At 43.4% G+C, this 19,457-nt stretch overlaps 2 protein-coding genes across 2 annotated transcripts in view; one reads left to right on the forward strand and one right to left on the reverse strand.

Annotated features, from left to right (window-relative positions):
* Nucleotides 1-15,049, reverse strand: part of LOC114455035 (cysteine/serine-rich nuclear protein 3-like) — an 82,745-nt gene extending 67,696 nt beyond the window's left edge. Inside the window, exons 1-4 of the mRNA XM_028436039.1 lie at nt 14,834-15,049; nt 14,399-14,549; nt 12,889-13,148; nt 12,643-12,754 (exon numbers count right to left, since the gene is read on the reverse strand). Of these exons, the coding sequence (XP_028291840.1) occupies nt 12,643-12,754; nt 12,889-13,148; nt 14,399-14,549; nt 14,834-14,878 (568 nt within the window). The 5' untranslated portion in view covers nt 14,879-15,049. The remainder of the gene's footprint in view (nt 1-12,642; nt 12,755-12,888; nt 13,149-14,398; nt 14,550-14,833) is intronic.
* The window catches only part of LOC114455168 (cysteine/serine-rich nuclear protein 3-like), a 248,537-nt gene that overhangs the window by 147,103 nt on the left and 81,977 nt on the right, over nt 1-19,457 (forward strand). The window lies entirely within an intron of this gene.

Genomic DNA, 19,457 nt, shown 5'->3' on the forward strand with positions numbered 1-19,457 from the left:
GACTTCAATCTGACACTCAACACATCATTAGACAGATCCAGTAAGTGCCCAAATACAAAACCGTCTCGATCTGCTAAAGTGTTAATGAATTACATGGATGATCTTGAAATAGGTGACGTATGGAGACTGAACAATCCAACTAAAAAAGAATACACCTTCTTCTCCCCTGTGCATAAATCCTTCTCCCGAATTGACTTTTTTCTCTCAAATAAATCCATTGCACATAAGATTTCCTCTAAAATACATCCTATAATCATTAGCGATCATGCCCCGATATCCCTCACCCTGAAGTGACTCTAACCAGAAATTATCCTCTCTGTGGCGATTTAATACTTCATTACTTAATGACAGTGAATTTGGTAAAATGATAAGAAAAGAATGGGAGAACTTTCTATTAACAAACGATTCTCTGGAAGTGTCACCATCCTTACTCTGGGAAACCGGCAAGGCTGTCATCAGAGGGAAGATTATATCATACTCTTCTTATAAGAAAAAACAGGAACAGATAGCAGAAAAAACGATTGAAGAAAAAATTAAGAAACTTACGGAAGAATACGCAGCAAACCCGTCTGAACTTTTATGGAAAAAACTCCAAAATACAAAACTTAATCTGGACATAATTTTATCTAAAAAAACGGATTTTATTTTACAGCAATTACAGTACAAAAACTTTGACTACAACAATAAATAAGGCAAATATTTAGCAAATCAGCTTAAACACAACAAAGAAAACTATTTCATAGCAGCAATTTCTGATAATTCAGGTGAAACTTTAAACTTACCTCAGGACATTAATAAGGTTTTTCATGATTACTATCAAAACCTATACTCATCACACTTAAACCCTGACCCTGAAGATCTGAAAACCTTCCTCAATAACTTAAACCTACCACACCTCACCATAGAGCAGAAAAGCACCTTAGACTCACCATTAACTTTACAAGAACTACAAAATGCTTTGGATAGCATGTCAACAGGCAAAGCACCAGGTCCAGATGGGTTCCCTGCTGAATTCCTAAAACACTTCTGGTCAATGCTGGCTCCGCTCTTTTTCAGAGTAGTAACAGAGATTAAAAATAAAGGTTATGTAGGAGGTCACATGAATACAGCAAACATTAAATTACTACTTAAATCAGACAAAAACCCCATGTTACCCTCAAGTTACCGTCCCATCTCACTTATTAACACAGACATAAAAATTATTTCCAAAGCACTCACTTCCAGGTTAGAGAAAGTCGTACAGTCAATTATATACCAAGACCAGACAGGATTTATTAAAAATAGACACTCCACGGACAATGTTAGAAGGCTGTTTAATTTGATCAACATGGCACAGAACTCTAAAAGGAAAACAATAATCTTGTCACTAGACGCAGAAAAAGCATTCGATAGAGTCAACTGGTCATTCCTCCTTGCTGTCCTTGGCAAATTTGGCCTTGGAGATTCATTCATACAATGGATCTCCACCCTATACTCTAAACCTAAGGCCTCAGTAACCACAAACAAAATAACATCCCAAAGCTTCACACTGCAGAGGGGAACGAGACAAGGTTGCCCACTCTCACCTTTGCTTTTTGCAATATTTGTTGAACCTCTCGCAGCAGCTGTTCGTCAGAACTCTGTTATTAAAGGAATCCACTCATCCATCTCAGAACACAAAATTAATCTTTATGCGGATGATATTTTACCCTATTTGGAAGAACCCCAATCCTCATTAGAAGAATTATTTAAACTAATAAACAGCTTCTCTAAACTATCAGACTATTCCATTAACTGGACAAAATCATCAATCCTTACTTTAACGAAAAATTCATGGAACCCAGCAGCCCAAAACCCACAATACCCCTCCCCCACAAATATAATTAAATATCTAGGCTTAAATATATCACCAAACCTAAATGAATTAATTAAACTGAACCTAGACCCTCTGTTGGATAAAGTCACAGAAGACCTGCGGAGATGGAACAATCTCCCCATCTCACTCCTTGGCAGAATAGCCTCAGTTAAAATGAAAATCTTACCTAAAATAAACTATCTGTTCTCTATGATCCCACTGAAACCACCAACGCAATGGTTCAAAAGATTAGATTCTGCAATTACAAAATTCTATGCTAGGAATAAAAAACCCAAAATAAGCCTTTCAACTTTTCAAAAAAATAAAAGCGAGGGAGGGTTGGAAGCAGCCCCTAATTTCACGCATTATTACCTAGCAAACCAAATTCTATATTTAACAGAATGGCTAAAACCAAAAGAATACCACAACACCTGGCTAGAAATAGAACAGCTAGACTGCAAACATATTAAACTCTCTGATCTCCCTTTTATCACTGTGACCCTCAAACATCATAACTGCTTTAAAAACCCACTGATTGCCTCCACCCTGACTGCGTGGTGGAAAGCCCTGGACATTACAAATGTTCAATTAAAAACTAGCATGCTGTCTCCAATCTGGCACAACCCTGACTTTAAAAACAGAAAAACACCACTCTATCTAAAAACATGGGAAAATAGCGGAATTATTCATCTCCAAGACCTCTTCGAAAAAGATAAGCTCAGGACATATAACAATCTAACCCAAACATTTAATATAAATAAAAGTAATTTTCTTCAATACCTACAAGTAACAGAGACAATTAAGAAAAATACGGCAATAGATTTAATCACCTTGCAACCTCCAGAACTGGCCATATATATGAAAAATATCTCAACAAAATCAAAAAAACTCTCAAAAATATACAGAGCACTCTTGAACACTAACTCTAATCACGTACCAATCGCTAAATGGGAAGCTGAACTCTCAATCACCACGAACACCGATTTCTGGACAGAAATTTGTTGCAATACCTTTAAGATGACTAAAAACACAAATCTTCAGCTAATTCAATACAAGGTCCTCCACAGATCCCACATTACCCAACAGAAAATGTATAAAATGGGCTTCTCCCCAACAGACATCTGCTCTCAGTGCACCCAGGGAACAGCTGATTCCTATTTACATGCCGTATGGCTTTGTTCGCCAGTTCAACAGTTTTGGTTTCTAATCACTGAAAAACTGTCCTCCATTTTGGACTACAGGATTCCTCTATCTCCAAATCTATGTCTGTTAGGAGACCTGACTATGCTTGATATTCCAGCAAACCAATCATAATCCATCCTTGCGGCACTTGCCATAGCAAAAAAAACAATATTAGTGAATTGGAAAGATAAAAAATCCTTAAACATAAACCAATGGCGAAATCTCCTCATAGAATTTATTTCCATGGAAAAGATGTCTGCTCTCAGAAAAAATAAAATAACCTGCTTTGAGGAGCGTTGGACTCTTTTTCTAATTGCATTGAATCTTGATTTTTCATTTTTAGCCTGATGATCTAGCCTGCAAGCAACTGCCAGCACCACTCTTTACTAACACACTGATCTAACTGTAGTCCTGGACCTCCATGGGCTTGTGGGGTGGCCTTGACCTGGGTGGCTTGGGTGGGTTGCTGGGGTGTTTTGGGTGCCTCTGTGGGGGCGTGCGTCCCTTTCGGGTGCTCTTGTGTTCCCTGGGTGGTTGGGTGTTGCTCTCCTGCCCCCTTCGTGCACATCTGGGTGGCCCTTGGTGCCAGGGGCCTGCGTGTTTCTCTGCCACTCTTTCCTCTTGCTCTCTGTCCCCCTGTCTCGTCCTCCCCCCCTCCTCCGCCTTCACTCGCCGCCGGCTCTCCCGTTGGGTTTGGCGTGGGGGGCTCCTGTCGGCCCGGGGTGCTGGTGGGGGGGCTGTGGCCTTCCCTTGGGGGGCGGGCATTGCTGCGCTGGGTGGGTGGCTCGGGGTTGGCTCATCTGGGGGCCTGGGGTGGTGGGGTTCGTGGCTTCGGGACGGGGGGGTCCGGGATGGGGGTGGCGCTGGGGGTGGCTGCTCTTGGGGGCGGCACTTGCGTCCTGGGTTGTCGGGTGGCGGGGTGGTGCGGTGGGTTGCTCCGCCGGCCGGTCTGGGCGCCTTGGCCTGGTTCCCTGGGGCGCGCCTTCGCTGAGCGTGCCGCTGGCGCAGTGGGCCGGGCCGCCCCCTCCCCCTCCTCCTCGGGGGCTCACTTGGGGGACCGCAGGGGCCGACTTGTGTGGCTTCGGGGGGAGGGAAGGGTGAATTGTGGGGCCTCGCCCACGCTGGGGCCTCCCCTGGGCTGTGCTAGGTGGGTGTGTGTGGGGGTGCGGCCGGTGGCTCCTGTCCTGGCGGATCCGCGTTGGGGTGGTTGGTCTGCTGGCTGGAGGCGCCGGGCCCCGTGGGTGCCGTGTCTGGGCGGGGGTGCCCCGGGGGTGGGTCTCTGGGTTTGGCGTCTCGGGGTGCGCCCTCCCGCCGTCTGCCCGGGGACGGGCTGCGGTTCAGCGAGGTGCCGCACTGCCTTGGGCGGGGTGGGGCTGTTGGCTGGGGCCTGCTGTCCTCCGGGCTGTGCTGGCGTCGGGGGTGTCTCATGTCGGCGCAGGGGTGATTGGGGGTGGTCTCCGTGGGTGGGGGGGGCTCTGCTGGCAACATTGATGTGGGGTTGTGGTGCCTGGCTGGGGGAGCATGGGTTCGCCTACCTATCGGTCCGTGACTGGCGGGGTGGCCCTGCTTGGGTGGTTGGTGGCGTCCTCTCTCGTCGGGGGGGCCGGGGCCGCCCACCTGTGGAGGGTGCTCTGTCGTGGTGTCGTGCGGGCCTGTGCTGGCCCTGGTGTGGGAGCTGGCCTCTCTCCTGCGCGGTCGCCGCCTGCTTTGGCGGGGCGGGCCGCTTTGGGCCGGCTGGCGGCGGGGGTCGCCTCCTGGACTGCTGGGGGATGTGGCTGGTGCCTGGCTCCGCCTGGAGGGGGGGGGGAGGTCCCGCCGTGCTCCGTATGGCCGCCGCGGTTCGGGGGGGTGCCGCGGGGGGTCTCCGGTTGTGCCGCTCTGCGCCGTCTGCCCTCTCCGGTGGCCGGCGGTGCGGACGGGCCGGGCTCCTACCAGACAGGCCTCCTACATGGACACTTCACATCTTGTTGCACCACACTCACATACCCAACCCTTGGGGGGCTGGATGGTGGGGCTGAGGGTCGAGGGGGCCGCCGCCTGCGCTACTATGTAGAGGCGCAGGGGCGGCACTCCCACCTCTGGCTGCCCTACTAATCGCTCCAATTTTAATTACACCTCAACACACCACCCCCCGGAGGGTGGGACCACCACTTCCACCCTCCGGAGCTATTGCACCACATACACATATATACACATAGGCTGGATGGGGAGCACCGCTCCCCTCCATCCACCCTTTTTTAATAGCACTTCATGCATTCACTAAGCACATACATTCACTCAGGGGATAGGGAAGTGCCTCTCCATTGGGGAATGGAGAGGCACCATAACAGGGTGGTGGGTAAATTCACACATCTGGGCCTGTCGGGTGGGGGCCCGGCCCGTTCGTTGATGACTAGGCTACCGTGTGGGGATCGGGGGGTGCGGTCGGGCGTGGTGGGGCGGTGGGTCTCTGGGGGGTGTGGAGGGGTGTTGCTGGGGACTCCCTTTGCGGGGTCTCTCCTGGCGGTGCCGGTCTGGTGGGGCGTGGGGGTGCCCCTTCCCTGCGGGTGGGGCTTGGCGCTTGTCTTGTTTCCTGGTTGCCTTGGGGGCGTGCCTCGCGGTGTGTGGGTCCGGGGCGGCTTGCCGCGCTGCTATGGGGGGGGGGGGGGCGGGGGGGTGCCGGCGTCTGCGCCGGGGTTGGGGCGGGGTTGCTTGGCGCTCCGGGGTGGTGCTCTTTGCTGGGGGGCGGCTCTAGCTGTTCCGGGGGTTGAGGTCGGTATCGGCCACTTGGTAGGTCTGTCCTGCTATCTGCGGACTGACGGGTGGGTGGGTTCTGCGCCTTTGGCTGGAGGCTGCTGCTCCGCATCGGTTGTGTGCCGTTGGGGTCCCTCTCTCCTGTGGTGGCGGCCGCCAGTCGCTTTTGCGCCAGGGGGGCTTTGCCCCGTGGCCTGCGCTGTCCGGTGGGGGGCGGGACCTGGGCAGCTGTCTTTGTGCCGTCTGGGGCTGCGCGGTCTTGCTGGGTTGTGGCCTGTTCCTGGGCTGGGGGGTGGGGGGGTGCTCCCCACGGAGGTCTGGCCCGGGGGCTTGCCTTTGGGGGTTCCCTGTCCTGCGGTGGTGCCCTTTGGGTCCGGCGGGTCTGGCCGGCTGGCTGGGCCGGTCCTGGCGGTACCGGCCGCGCCCTACCATACCTGCGGGTGCGGCCCCGGGTGGCCCCGGCTTGGGCGGCGCCCTGTGAGCCAGGCTCTGTGGTGTGGCTGGGCTCCTGGGGGGGGGAGGGGCGATCTTGCGCGCTCTGGGGTGCCTGGTCGGTGCGCCTGGGGGCCGGCGGGGCGGCTTGCAGCATCCCCTTGGTGCCCTCGGCGACTATGGGCGTGGTTGTCGTCCCTGGGGGCGCTGCTCTCGGTGCTGCTTCCGTTCCGGGTCCTTCTGGCCTGGGGTCCGGACCCTACTGGCTCTGGGCCCGCCGGCGGGCGCCCGCCGGCTGCCCATTCTGCGCGGCTCTGGCCATCCGCTGGGCGGGGGCCTTGGCTCCTCTGCTGGGTTCTCGGGCGGGGGGCTCTCTGGGCCCTTACCTCGGGGGGGTTGGGTGCTTGGGTGTGGGTGGGTGTGCTGGATGCTGGCGGGGGGGCCTTGGGGTTGGGGGTTGGGGTCGGTGGGGGGATGCGCTGGGTGCTCGGCTGCTTGGGGCTTCCTCAGATGTGTGTATGGGGGGCGGTGGCTACCTCTCGGCCTGGGATCTTGGGGGCATCTGGGGGGTTGCCTGGGGCTCCCTGGCCTCCGCTCTTTCTGCTGGCCTGGCTGCATCTGCGGGCCCAGGGCAGTTCCTGGGCTTGCAGTAGCGTTTTTTTTTTTCTTTTTTTTCTGGTATACGATGCACTGGCACGCCTTGGGATGTGTAATAAAACTCATACTGGGCTTAACCTTAGACACGTTGATCCCAAATACCTGCTTTAGGTACTACCATTCACTCATTCCCCCTGTTCACAGCCACCACCATTATAGCTAAGCTTCACACTTGTCACCATACTGGCTGGATTACACAACATAATAAGCACAATATATTCTACAACCTCACATCTCACCCTCACTGCAAAACAGTCTATTCTTCCCCACCTTTTCTATTTAAAAAAAAAAAAAAAAAAAATTACACACAAGCATGTCATGTACATCCATGGTGCGCATTAGGTTATAAACACGTGGTGAAAACATCAGCATTTATAATGCTGTGTTTGTGGAGGAATTAACATGTTTTCGCTGTTCGATTTGTGCACAGCCGCTGCCATTGCCCAGCAATAACTTCCTATTTGAGTTTATTTCGAACCTCCATTGTCGCAACTCTCTCTCTCTAAACGGCTCTATGTGCATGCGACATGTACATCCAAAGTGCGCGTTAGGTTATAAACACGTGATAAAAATACCAGCGCTTATAATGCTGTTGTAGCGCATTTGGGCAAGGCGGTTGACTACGGCTACAATAGCGGCACCAGAAGAATGTTCTTTAAAGGTCCCATGTCATGCTATTTTTCACCCATCTCCATTTGTTCTAAGAACCCCAAAAACATAGTATTTGAGGTTTATTTTCCCAAACTCGCCTATTTCCCAGAGTTTTAACCCGCTGCTTTATAAACACGAGACAGAGCGTGGGGGCTGGGCGTTCATTGGTACATACATAGACTGTAGAAAATACATACATAACACTGCGCGAGGGACTGCTCACCTTCGTGGGCGTGTCTGTTTACATGTCAATCACGGCAGAGAGATTCCTGGAGGCGTGGCTTCTCCAGCTCAGTGCCGCGTCAAATTCGTCATCAACGTGGGAACACGTCATCAAATTGTAGCGAGGTGTTTGGGCTCACCCTGCAGTAAGAAAGGAGCAAATCACCCTCTAACTAACGATTGAGAGAATAAAGCCCATATAGCACTTTTATGATGTTTAAAACACAGAACAGTTGATTTAGCGTAACATGGGCCCTTTAAAGGAGCTTGGATTGTGAATGAATACATCAGGCAGTAGTGCAGTTTGAGTGTGAGTATTAACAGAAATATTTACAAAAAGAACAACTATTACAAACAATACACTATTCCAAAGACAAAAATATGGATTACCCACAATAACCCAAATGCTCAGTTCAGTTCAAGCCTTCAGTTCCTGTCCTTATAATCCAAAGAAAGGTTTGTCCACAGCGGTAGGTGACGAGAGGTGTCCCGATCCAATATTGATATCGGATAATGGTCCGATATCAGCGAGAAAACGAATATCGGATTTCATCGGACTGCATCTAAAATCTTCGATATTACTATCGGATCAGGACACCCCATAGAATACTGTAGATAATATGTTGAAGATTAAAATTTATGTAACCAATTGGATAATAATAAATGGGTCAGTTTTTCTCATCTCTACTGTTGCTGACTATTGTTCTTTGTTTGAGTAACATCACTTGATCAGCCTTTTCTAACATTCCACACTACAAAATAAGTCATCAAAGTATGTATAATTCGTGCCAGTATTGAAGGCTGCAATATCAATATCGTATCGGAAGTGAAAAAGTTGTATCGGGACATCTCTATAGGTGACAGACTTTGTCCTACCAGTTCGTTGATGTAGCTCACCATAGTGGTTGAGATGTATGGATCAAAATCAATTAGAAGAAACTCCAAAGTTAGTACAAAAAAAAAACTGACCTAAAAGGCCAAAAATACACATAAGAATTGCATTTGAAATAACCAAGTCAGTATTAAAGATAAAATCAATGTATGCATAAACATACATGCTAAATACAAATACATTAAGAAATTATTTAATTAATTGTCATTAATAAATTAAAATTACAATAGTAACCAAGACACCATAACCTAGCACCCCAGTATCATGTTCATATTCACAGTCAGAATCAAAGTTAAAGTCAAAGCACACCTTTTGAATATCAAACTACTCAAGCAGAATAAGACTCAAGTGTTTAAATAATTGCCCAATATTCATTCATTCAAAACGCAGCTGCGTTCACATCAATATGTCAATGATGACCAAACTCCGTAGCCATTGTAGCGCATATCAGAAAAGTAACAAAACTGCTCAAAACAAAAATAACGCTCCAAACACCATGAGTGAGTAAGTAAGTTAAAGTATTATCTACAATTCGGCTGTCTTTTTTTTTAACAAAAATCATTGTTTACCTTTGGACCGAGTGGTCAGAGCTTAGCTTCCATGCGCGGCCCTTTAAACCTGCAAAGACACTGCAACACAGTGACGTGACGTCCTAAAACCAGAACCGGAAGTGCTGCGAACGATCAAAATTGAGAGCCGTAATCTCTAAATGAAAAGAAAATAACCGTTTTGCGACACCAAATCAGTCTAAAATAATGCACGCACACACAACAGGTCGAACAGACACCGCTTCGGGGAGAAAGTCGCTTTACACATACATACACGTCAGAAGTATGTAGTCGTGGGGGCTTAAGAGGAGTTATCAATTTTGGCCAAATTAGTATGTGTTTGAAGGTTGGATGTACAATGAGGTCTACATACTCTATAGTGTTATATTTGCAGGTGCAAAGTAAAATAGTGTGTGCAATTGGACCTGGAAGTACCATGAAAAATAAACGTTTTGCAACACCAAATAATTCCAAAATAATGGATACATACCATGGGGCCATGTGGAAGTTAAAAAAGTTTCAGGTGGAACAGACACTGCAATACTGACCTTCTTTTGTCTACTGATTATTAGAGGTTGTAAATAAACAGATTGGCGTGCTAGCGCCCCCTCACACTGAGGTCAAAAGCTGAATAGGTTTCAAATTTGGGTAAACATGAATGTGCCGTCCACACCCACACACACACACAATTTTTCTTTTTCTTTTCGTATATTTTTCATTCTGTGATTTTGTTGTTTTGCGTTTTTTCAGTCATTTTGTGTTTTTTTCTGTGTGTGCATATTTTTATTTATTTATTGTATTTTTTTCAATTATTTTTTACATATGTGTATTATATTTGTGCATACTTTTTATGTTTATATTTTTTGCTTTTGTATATTTTGCTCTTGTTTTGTGTATTTTTCTATATTTTTTGTGTATTTTTCTATATTTTTTGTGTATTTTTCTATATTTTTTGTGTATTTTATTATCATATTTGTGTAATATATTTTGTGCATTATATTGTATGTGTATATACACATACATGTATGTTCTTGTTTTGTGTATTTTACTGTAATTTAGATTAGACCAATGACAGCATGTGGTCCCGTGGTTGCGTGTTGTAAATGTTTGTATTAATGTCTTTTAGTACTGTGAGGAGTTAATACAATTTTTTTCAGTCGCTTTGGTGCTTTTCTCAGATCAGAATGAAAATTCTCATACAGTAACTATTAGTTCAACCTCCACTACATTTAGTCATTTGTGTACATCATAGTAGCAATTTCTCCTTCCTGCAAATGCTTTTGGACATGTATCAGCTGCTTTAATACAATTATCTGCTGTTTTATAACATTATTGTTTGCTTATGTTATGTCCATCAAAATGAACTATACTTATGGATGTTGAATTGTCGTTCCCAATAAAAACTAATAGTCTTCATTTCATTACATACACAATTGTTGAACTATTTATCAAAGTCTATCAAGCCAATTTTATACCTTTCTTCATAATTTTTTCTGGAAATGTCTCCTAAATTGAACAATTGCGCTCAGGTGAACTTCAGCTTTCACTCACGAGGAGGTGTGTGAAGTATAGTTGTAACCAATGACAAGCTAGGGGAGGAAAGGGAAGGGGATAAAACAGGGGAAGAGGGAGAAGAGGCTAAATATATTGGCAGATTCTTAATGAAACTCAGGCTACAGTTGTGGACCATGCTGTCAATCACGGCCTCACAATGGCTGAGGCTGGTCAGAAGCTGCAACCAAATGTTGGAAGAACCACTGTGAATTCAATCATTCAAACATTTTGTAGGGAGATCAGGTATGTATAGTATTGGACAGTAATCCAACATCTCGTAATATCTCATGTTTACTGTGTATTACTGTAATTTTACTCTGCACCACATAGGATTGAAAGACAACCTCGCAGAGGTTTTACCTCACAGCAGGAGGAAGCCATTTTTTCAATGGTGATTGCAAACAATGCAATAAGGTTGAAAGAAATGCAAAGCGCTGTCATAGAGGACAACAATGTATTTGGCAATATTGAATCCATGTCAAATGCAACAAATGACAAAGTGCTCAAAATGAATGAAATGTGCATGAAACAATTGTACAAAGTGCCATTTGAATGGAATAGTGAAAGAGTGAAGGAGATCTGTCAACAGTATGTATAGGTAAAACGTGTCTTCTATGTATACTCTAGTTTTATGTTACACATGAAAAGTGGTTACATGTCTCTCTCTCTCTCTTGATAAAGCGTGTACTGCAGTGTCACCGAGTCCTGACCATTTTTTGCATTGGAAAACACTGAGAATAAACTGTCATAATGAAAACATGACAAAGTCATTTAACTAACTTGTTCATAAACGATGGTGTCAAGACTTCTCATTTTGATGACAATGGCAGTTTCATTGACATGAAGACTTGCTTTTGAGGAATGGACTATCCATTTTGAGCAAGTGACATGCTTTGCAGGTTATCCACTAGGTTTTGCAGTTTACACTAATTGTTTTGAGAAATGCACTAAATGCTGCGCAAATGTTAATAGTGATGTGAGAAAAGCAAAGCGACTGAGAAAAACTGTATTACAACGTTGGTGAAAATTAAACAAGTTCTTTCAAAAACAAAATCCATTATTAAACTTTTAATCTTAAAATCATGTAAAAATGAAAACAAAAATGCAGTTGGCTTTATCTACTCTTTAAAAGCCAAACACTGAAAACTGAGTGAGCTTCAGTCTAACATGAAGCAACTTTCCTCCTCATCCTCCTCATCTTCATCCTCATTATCTTCATCTTTTTCCTCATCATCATCCAGCGGCTCCTCCATCTCCTCTGCAGCATGGAGGTACATGCTGGTCGTCTGTGGAACGGTGTCAGACAAGGAATACTCCAATGTGTGCTGGGACTGGGTGAACAGGTTTGGAGGCCCCAAGTCACTGGTCTCACTGTGGAAACCGTTGGTCGGGGTGGGTTGCTGCTGCTCGCGGCTCTTCTCCAGTTCAAGCTTCATGATGGTGTCCAAAAAGTGGTTTTGGGCCTGGTCGTGATTGAAATCTACCCTTCCAGCTGAGTTACTGCAGTCGCACAGAGACGTGTGAGTCACCTAAAGAAGCAAAAATATTCAGCATATAACAACCACACTTAACATCCATTCAGTTTATGTGATCGTTCCTTTAAAACAGGGACGCATTTATGTGTAATATAGAGCAGTTTCTCAAATGGGGGTACGTGATGGCACTACACGGGGTATGAAATATTGGAAACTTTGTCCCACACCAGGCAGGGGATGACTGGAAACAATAAAACTATAGAAATAAATCAATTCAGGAGGCAATAAATACTGTTTCATTCCACTTATTGACAATAGGATTCTTTATAATGTTCATCACTTGTTGATCCCATTAAGTTGTTTTTCATTGTATTCTAAGTAAAATATTGTAGTCAGAGAAAAAGGGTACATGAATTTAAAAATAAAAAAGGAGGTACTTGAGAGAAAAAAATTGAGAACCACTGAAGAAGTATTCGTCCACCTCTGTGTTGTCCATATCAATCTCATCATCAGAGATGTCGTCTACTGTGAACATGTTGGCCTCCTCTGACTCCACTGTACCATTCTTAGTCAACTGAAAACCAGACAAAACATTGTTCAAGTACTCTCTAACTCAATGCAGTAGAGGGCTTTAACCTGCCAGCATGTCTCAACAATATTATTTCTATTTTTTATAAATCAAACTGTTCATAGAAAGCTAACCTTTACCTTGAGTTTGATTGAGTTGAGTTTTTCTTCCTTCAAATGCTCTCGCAGCATTTCTTTGTGGATCCGCTCCTGCTCCAGGGCAAACTCATCCAGTGAGTACTGTCTGATCCAGCTGTGCCTGTCAGACATGCCAAGCGTGCTGCCGCCCTCACTGGGAACACTGGTGAATCCCTGCTGCCGTTCAAAGTAGTAAACAGTCACATTCTCGAAATGCACCTTCCTCGTCCTCCGGCGCTTCTCCTTCTTCAGAATGGAGTCAGCTGCAAAGCAAAGGAAGCATTAGGTCACTGTTAATTAAATGTCTCGATTAACTTAAGGCTGTTACCCCCAAAAATGTGTTATTAGATAAAATCATTGTGAGTAGCTCATAAATCAATGAATCAAACATCGTCTACTATAAAAATAAATGGAAAAGGGTAGAAATTGTCTCTTGAAAGTTTGTTTTTATTTCGACCCTAAACACACGTTTGTTGACATTTTCATGCGTTGCATTGTGGGATATGGAGTCGCGGAGTATTCTGATATCACGTAGGAATACAGGGAACAAACTCAAACAAAAAAATCCAAGCGATCCCTGTCCTTCTTGTCTGGTGAAGAAAAACAAGAAACCCCACTAAAAATCTGTATGCATCCATTTACAAGACTCCACATCCCACAATGCAATGTGCTAAAATATGATTAGATTTTATGGATTGAAATGTAATCAAAACTCACGTGATCATGTGGTCTTATGTATTGATCACATCAAATCTGTCTGTGTGTGTTTACAAACATTTATTCCATCTCATATCAGTTTGATCGATGATAATTGAATCTTTAAAAAATACATAAACTCTTATCCTCTATATATTAGTCGACTATACAGTATCTGTAACAGATTTAATAGACTAAAATCTTAATGTCATTTAGTTTACTAAAACTATAACTGAAATCATAGTCCTGATGACTACATTTGATAACACTTTACTTGAAGTTTTATACATAAGGCTGACATTATGATGTCATTATTTTGACCCTAACCCCTAACCTTAACCCTACCTAACCCCACTAGATCCTCCACCTAATACAAAAAATGCCAACATAGCTCCAAAGGTGTCATAATTTAGTGAACGACAAATAACAACAGCCTTATTCATGCTAATGAGAGATAATGACATCGTAAAGTCAGCCTTATTTATAAAACATCAAGTTAAGTGTTACCCTAAATTTGGACTAAAACTACATTGTATTTTGGTCAACAGACTAAACTAAAACTAAATCACAATTTGCGGTCTGTTTCACCCGTATCATCTAACGGAGTTATCTGCTTTTGCATTAGGACTCTTTATATAAAAAAATGCAGATTAGAATTTCACCAAACAAGCATTTGTTGCTCACTTAGTTGAAGCAAACTTATTCCACTTATTCCATTTTTACCATGTATTTTGGATTTGTTTTCCTTAAGAAATCATGACACAGTTCTCTTGCTGTCAATAGTTGACGTTGCCACACTATAGACTCAGACACTCACGGATAAATGGGCCTGAGGTGGACGGGTCGACGCTCTCGCTGAAGGATACCTCATCATCAGACTCCTGCACGGAGGAACACGGGGAGGAGGAGGCTTCCACCTCCTCAAATTCCCTCTTTCGTGTTCCACTCACGGTGTTTAGCCTCCGAATCTGAAACCAAGAGAGAGCAGAGGGGCCACACATTATCTAAATATACAGTTTAGGGCCTTCATAATCCTCAGCACACACATTAGCAGCTAAAACAGAAGCAGAACGCTGATAATTACACACTATACATCAGCCTTACAGGAAAGTAAAAATTAAGATTGAGAGGTTGAAAAAAAATAAATAAACTGAAGCAGCTTGTCTTGTAATGCTAGAATAACAATCATTAAACATGGGATGAGATGTTAATTGTCCTTTGTGTCAAAAGATGGCAGTAACATGATATTTACCAATTCAGAATGGCTTGGGGGCTGTCTCTTAAATATGGGAAACATAATCAGTAATGTTCCTTTGAATGAATGAATCAAAATCAAATCAAATCAAAATCAGTGGGTGTTTTGGTCTTTTAAACACTAGACACACTCATTAAAGGTGGCCAGCTAAAGGATGATGAAGCCTGAGATTGTGTCCCAAAACTGTTTCCTGCTCTCTCCTGTCTGCTGCTTCTAGCCAGTCACAGTTGTTCTGTGTGCTTTAATCCTTTTCTCCCAAGGTAGTGTGTTCTTTTTTACCTCCTCCTTTCATGTTCTGCGCTTTCATTTTTACCGATGAAGATCTAGTCTTTTGTCTCTTCCTTAAATGTTCTTAGTGACATGGGTGCCAGGGTTGATGCGCGCATCAACTGCAGGGCACATTTCCAGTAATCTATCCAGCCATGCATTTGTTTGTAATTACAATCACCTAATACTCTTAAACATGTTCATAAATGATTCCTTACCGCTTTAGCACCGAAAGAATATCTGTAATATTGTGTGAATATCTGTAAAAGTTACATTTTATTATTAGCTCTGTCTGCTAGCTTAGTATATCTTCTTCACTGCTAGATATGCTGCATGCCAACCGACCACTGGGTTCCTAGCGCCATCTGCTGGATGAAACATATATTTGACGTAAATACAGTACACTGTTTAAAATGGAATATCTATTATGAAATAACTAATATCTTTCACATTTTTCATGTTGTAGGCTTGTTAATTACTGAAGCTTCTGAGTTTTCTGGTTTTACCCCTTGGTCATGTTTATTTTACTTTTAAATGTGATCAGCAATGGCACAAGAACACCTCACAGGTTTAGCAATAATAAGTATTAACCATCAGGTAGGAAAAGAGATAACTTACAATGATGTCATAAATGACTTTTCATCTCAGAAAGCAAGAAAGATACAATTTTGAAGAACCTAACCAAAGCATTGAACAAATATTGCACCATATTTATATCCATTTTATTTTAATTTTTCATTCTTTATTTTGACATCTTTTGTTTAAAAACATTGTCTGCACTGTTTTTTTTGAAGAAGCTTTTACCAGTATGTTTATTTTGTTAAAGTAATGGGTATTGCAGCTCTACAATACCTTTGGTTAAGTGTCCAACTATGTATGCACCAAAAGAATGTAAAATTCTGAAACACAAAAGCTAAATATAGTGAATAATGACCCCTATGTCATAATGTTTACTGTTTGTAGTGTACTATTTTACATTATTATATACCAGTACAGTGCCCGTCGGAAGTATGCATTTATGTGGGAGCATAAGGGTTATATTTGCGGGTGCAAAATGTGGGTGCAATTTTCCTGGTTTAATTCTATGGGATATGAGCATGATAAATGTGTTTGTTGTTTTGTTTTTTTTTTACTCACTTTTATATTTTTTTGTTTGGTGTATTTTTCTGCATTGTATGTTTTTTGGAGTCATTGTGTATTTTTGTATCTTTCTGTTGTGTTTTTGTGCATTTTTTGTATAACTATCGTTTTTGTTGCCATTGTAGTGATTCTGGAATCATTTTGTGTATTTTTTGTATAAATATTGTTTAGTTTTTGTTTTATTTTACTCATTTAGTATATTTTTATTATAAATACTGTGTGTGTCTCTCTCTACATCCATCTAGTACAGTGGGAGAATAAGTACAGTTGTCATTTATGGCCAAATGAGAATGTGTTTGAAGAATGGATGTACAAAGAGGTGTACATACTCTGTAGTATTATAAAGGGATTTATTTGCAGGTGCAAAGTGAAATAGTGTGTGCAACTTCCCTGGTTTAATTTTATGGGACATGTGTATGACAAATGTGTTTGTCATACAAAATTTTTACATTTCTTCTTTTGTTTGATGTATTCTTCTGTAATGTATGTTTTTGGAGTCATTGTGTATTTTTGTATCTTTCTGTTTTTCTTTTTGTGCATTTTTTGTTTAATTATTGTTTTTTGTAGCCAATGTAGTGGTTCTGGAATCATTTTGTGTGTTTTTGTATCTCTTTTAGTGTAGTTTTGTGCATTTCTATTGTTGTTTTGTGTATTTTTGTATAAATATTTAGTTTTGTGTATTTTGAGTCATTTTCATATGTTTGTTGTTGTTTGGTGTTTTTTCTGTAGTGTATGTTTTGTTTTTTGTATATTTTTATGCATTTCTGTTGTCGTTTTCTGTACTTTTTGTATAAATATTGTTTAGTTTTTATTTTACTCATTTAGTATATTTTTATTATAAATCCATCTACTCCGTGCACGCGCATCAGCCGTGTGTCTACATCCATCTACTCCGTGCACGCGCATCAGCCGTGTGTTTGTGTCTACATCCATCTCCTCCGTGAACGCGCATCAAATAAATAAATACATTGTGTGTTCCCGTGAATGTTTGAGACGCTGATAACCAAACTCCATAGACATTGTAGCGCCAATCAGAAAAGTAACAAAACTACGCAAAACAAAACGTAAAGCTCCACACTACATGAATGAGTAAGTAAATTAAAGTATTATCTACAATTCAGCTGTTTTTTTTTAAAACACAAAACTAATTTTTCACCTTTGAACCGAGTGGACAGCGCTTAGCTTCCATGCACGGCACCACAGAGAATCTGCAGTTTTCCAGTGAACTCTAAAAGACTCATTACTCACTCTATTCAGAGAGCAAAGTGTCTCGGTCTAAACTATCTTCTTCTCTATTGCTCGTGTGTTTACAGCTGCTTAGCTGGCTAAGTTGGCTCTGGCTGCACACGTGACTCTTACTCTTACTCTTGAGCTGTGCAGTGAAGATGGTGCGCTAGCGCCCCCTCACACCCTGAGGTCAAAAGTTGAATAGGTTTCATTTCGTGGCCGTCCAGAAGTGAAATAATATTTAAATAAACATTTTGAAATGACCAAATGACTCCAAAATAACAGATACACACACTCGGGGTATTTGAAACCCGTCGACCGAGTTTCAGGTCGAACTGGCACCGCTGTCGGGGAGATATTTGTTCCACACACACACACACACACACACACACACACACACACACACACACACACACACACACACACACACACACACACACACACACACACACACACACACACACACACACACAGACACACAGACCTCCCTTGCTTTTATAGGTAGATTTATGTGTTGTTTCTTTTAACACTTTGATTTTGTTTACTTTTTTTGCACAATTGCACTGTATTTTGCTTTTACTGACTGTGAATAGTAGATTGGTTTTAGTCTATGTTTGACTTTGTATGCACGAAACAGACTTTGTGTTTGTTTATTGACTCAGGTGTGTTTGGTCTGCAGTGAGATTGAAATATTTCAGTTAACTTTTTGTTCAGTTCTTACATTTGGAGTGTTTACCTGTGTTCTTTGTTTGCTTTACTTGAATTTAAAAGCACTTTACTATTTTACTTGACTTTTGACACATTTTAACAGGAATGACAAATAAAATATAGGTGTTTACTTTCTAAAATGTTTTTGTTTTACCAACAAAAAGAAATTGCACTTGCACACTATGGGCCCCATATACTGATTTTGCTTAGGGCCGACCTTGGATGTATGAATCAAAATCCATGAAAAGAAACTCTAAAGTTGGTCAAAAAAAAAAAAAAACTGACCTAAATGGCCAAAAATACACATAAGTATTACACTTGAAATAACCAAGTCAGTATCAAAAATAAAATCAATGTATGCATAAACATACATGATAAATACAAATACATGAATTATTTTTTAATGATTTAATTAATAATTTGATCTGAACCCGAGTGGTGTTTTGTTATTGGACTTCTGTGCTAGTTACAGTTTGTCCATAACGAACACCGTGTTTGAGCACAAGGGTGTCCAAAAGAGCACCTGGCACCAGGACACTCTAGGCTAGAGGTCGATGATAAGCTTTGTAGTTGTAGTTGTCTCGGACACTCGGGTGAAGAGAGGGGCTGAGCTGTCAACTGAGCACCACCTGGTGGTGAGCTGGATCCGCTGGCAGGGGAGGAAGCCAGTCAGACCTGGCAGGCCCAAACATGTGGTGAGGGTCTGTTGGGAACGTCTGGTGGATCCCTCTGTCAGTGGGGTCTTCAAATCCCACCTCTGGATGAGCTTCTCCCAGATCCCGAGGGAGGTGGGAGACATGGAGTACGAGTGGACCATGTTCTCATCCTCCATTGTCGATGCGGCTGTTCGGAGCAGTGGCCGTGAAGTCTCTGGTGCCTGTTGCGGTGGCAATCCCCAAACCCGGTGGTGGTACCCGGAAGTAAGGGATACCGTCAAGCTGAAGAAGGAGACCAACCTGGCCTTTTTGGCTGGTAGGACCCCGGAGGCAGCCGAGAGGTACCGGCAGGCCAAGCGTGCTGCAGCCCGCGCGGTCGCAGAGGCAAAAACTCGGGTCTGGGAGGAGTTCGGAGAAGCCATGGTTGAGGACTATCGGTCAGCCTCGAAGAGATTCTGGCAAACCATTCGGCGCCTCAGGAGGGGGAAGCAGTGCTTCACCAACACCGTTTACAGTGCAGGGGGGAGCTGCTGACCTCAACTGGGGATGTTGTCGGGTGGTGGAAGGAGTACTTCGAGGGTCTCCTCAATCCCACTGCCACATTTTTCGATGAGGAAGCAGAG

Source organism: Gouania willdenowi, chromosome 21, assembly GCF_900634775.1.
Source record: "Gouania willdenowi chromosome 21, fGouWil2.1, whole genome shotgun sequence".
NCBI lineage: Eukaryota > Metazoa > Chordata > Actinopteri > Blenniiformes > Gobiesocidae > Gouania > Gouania willdenowi.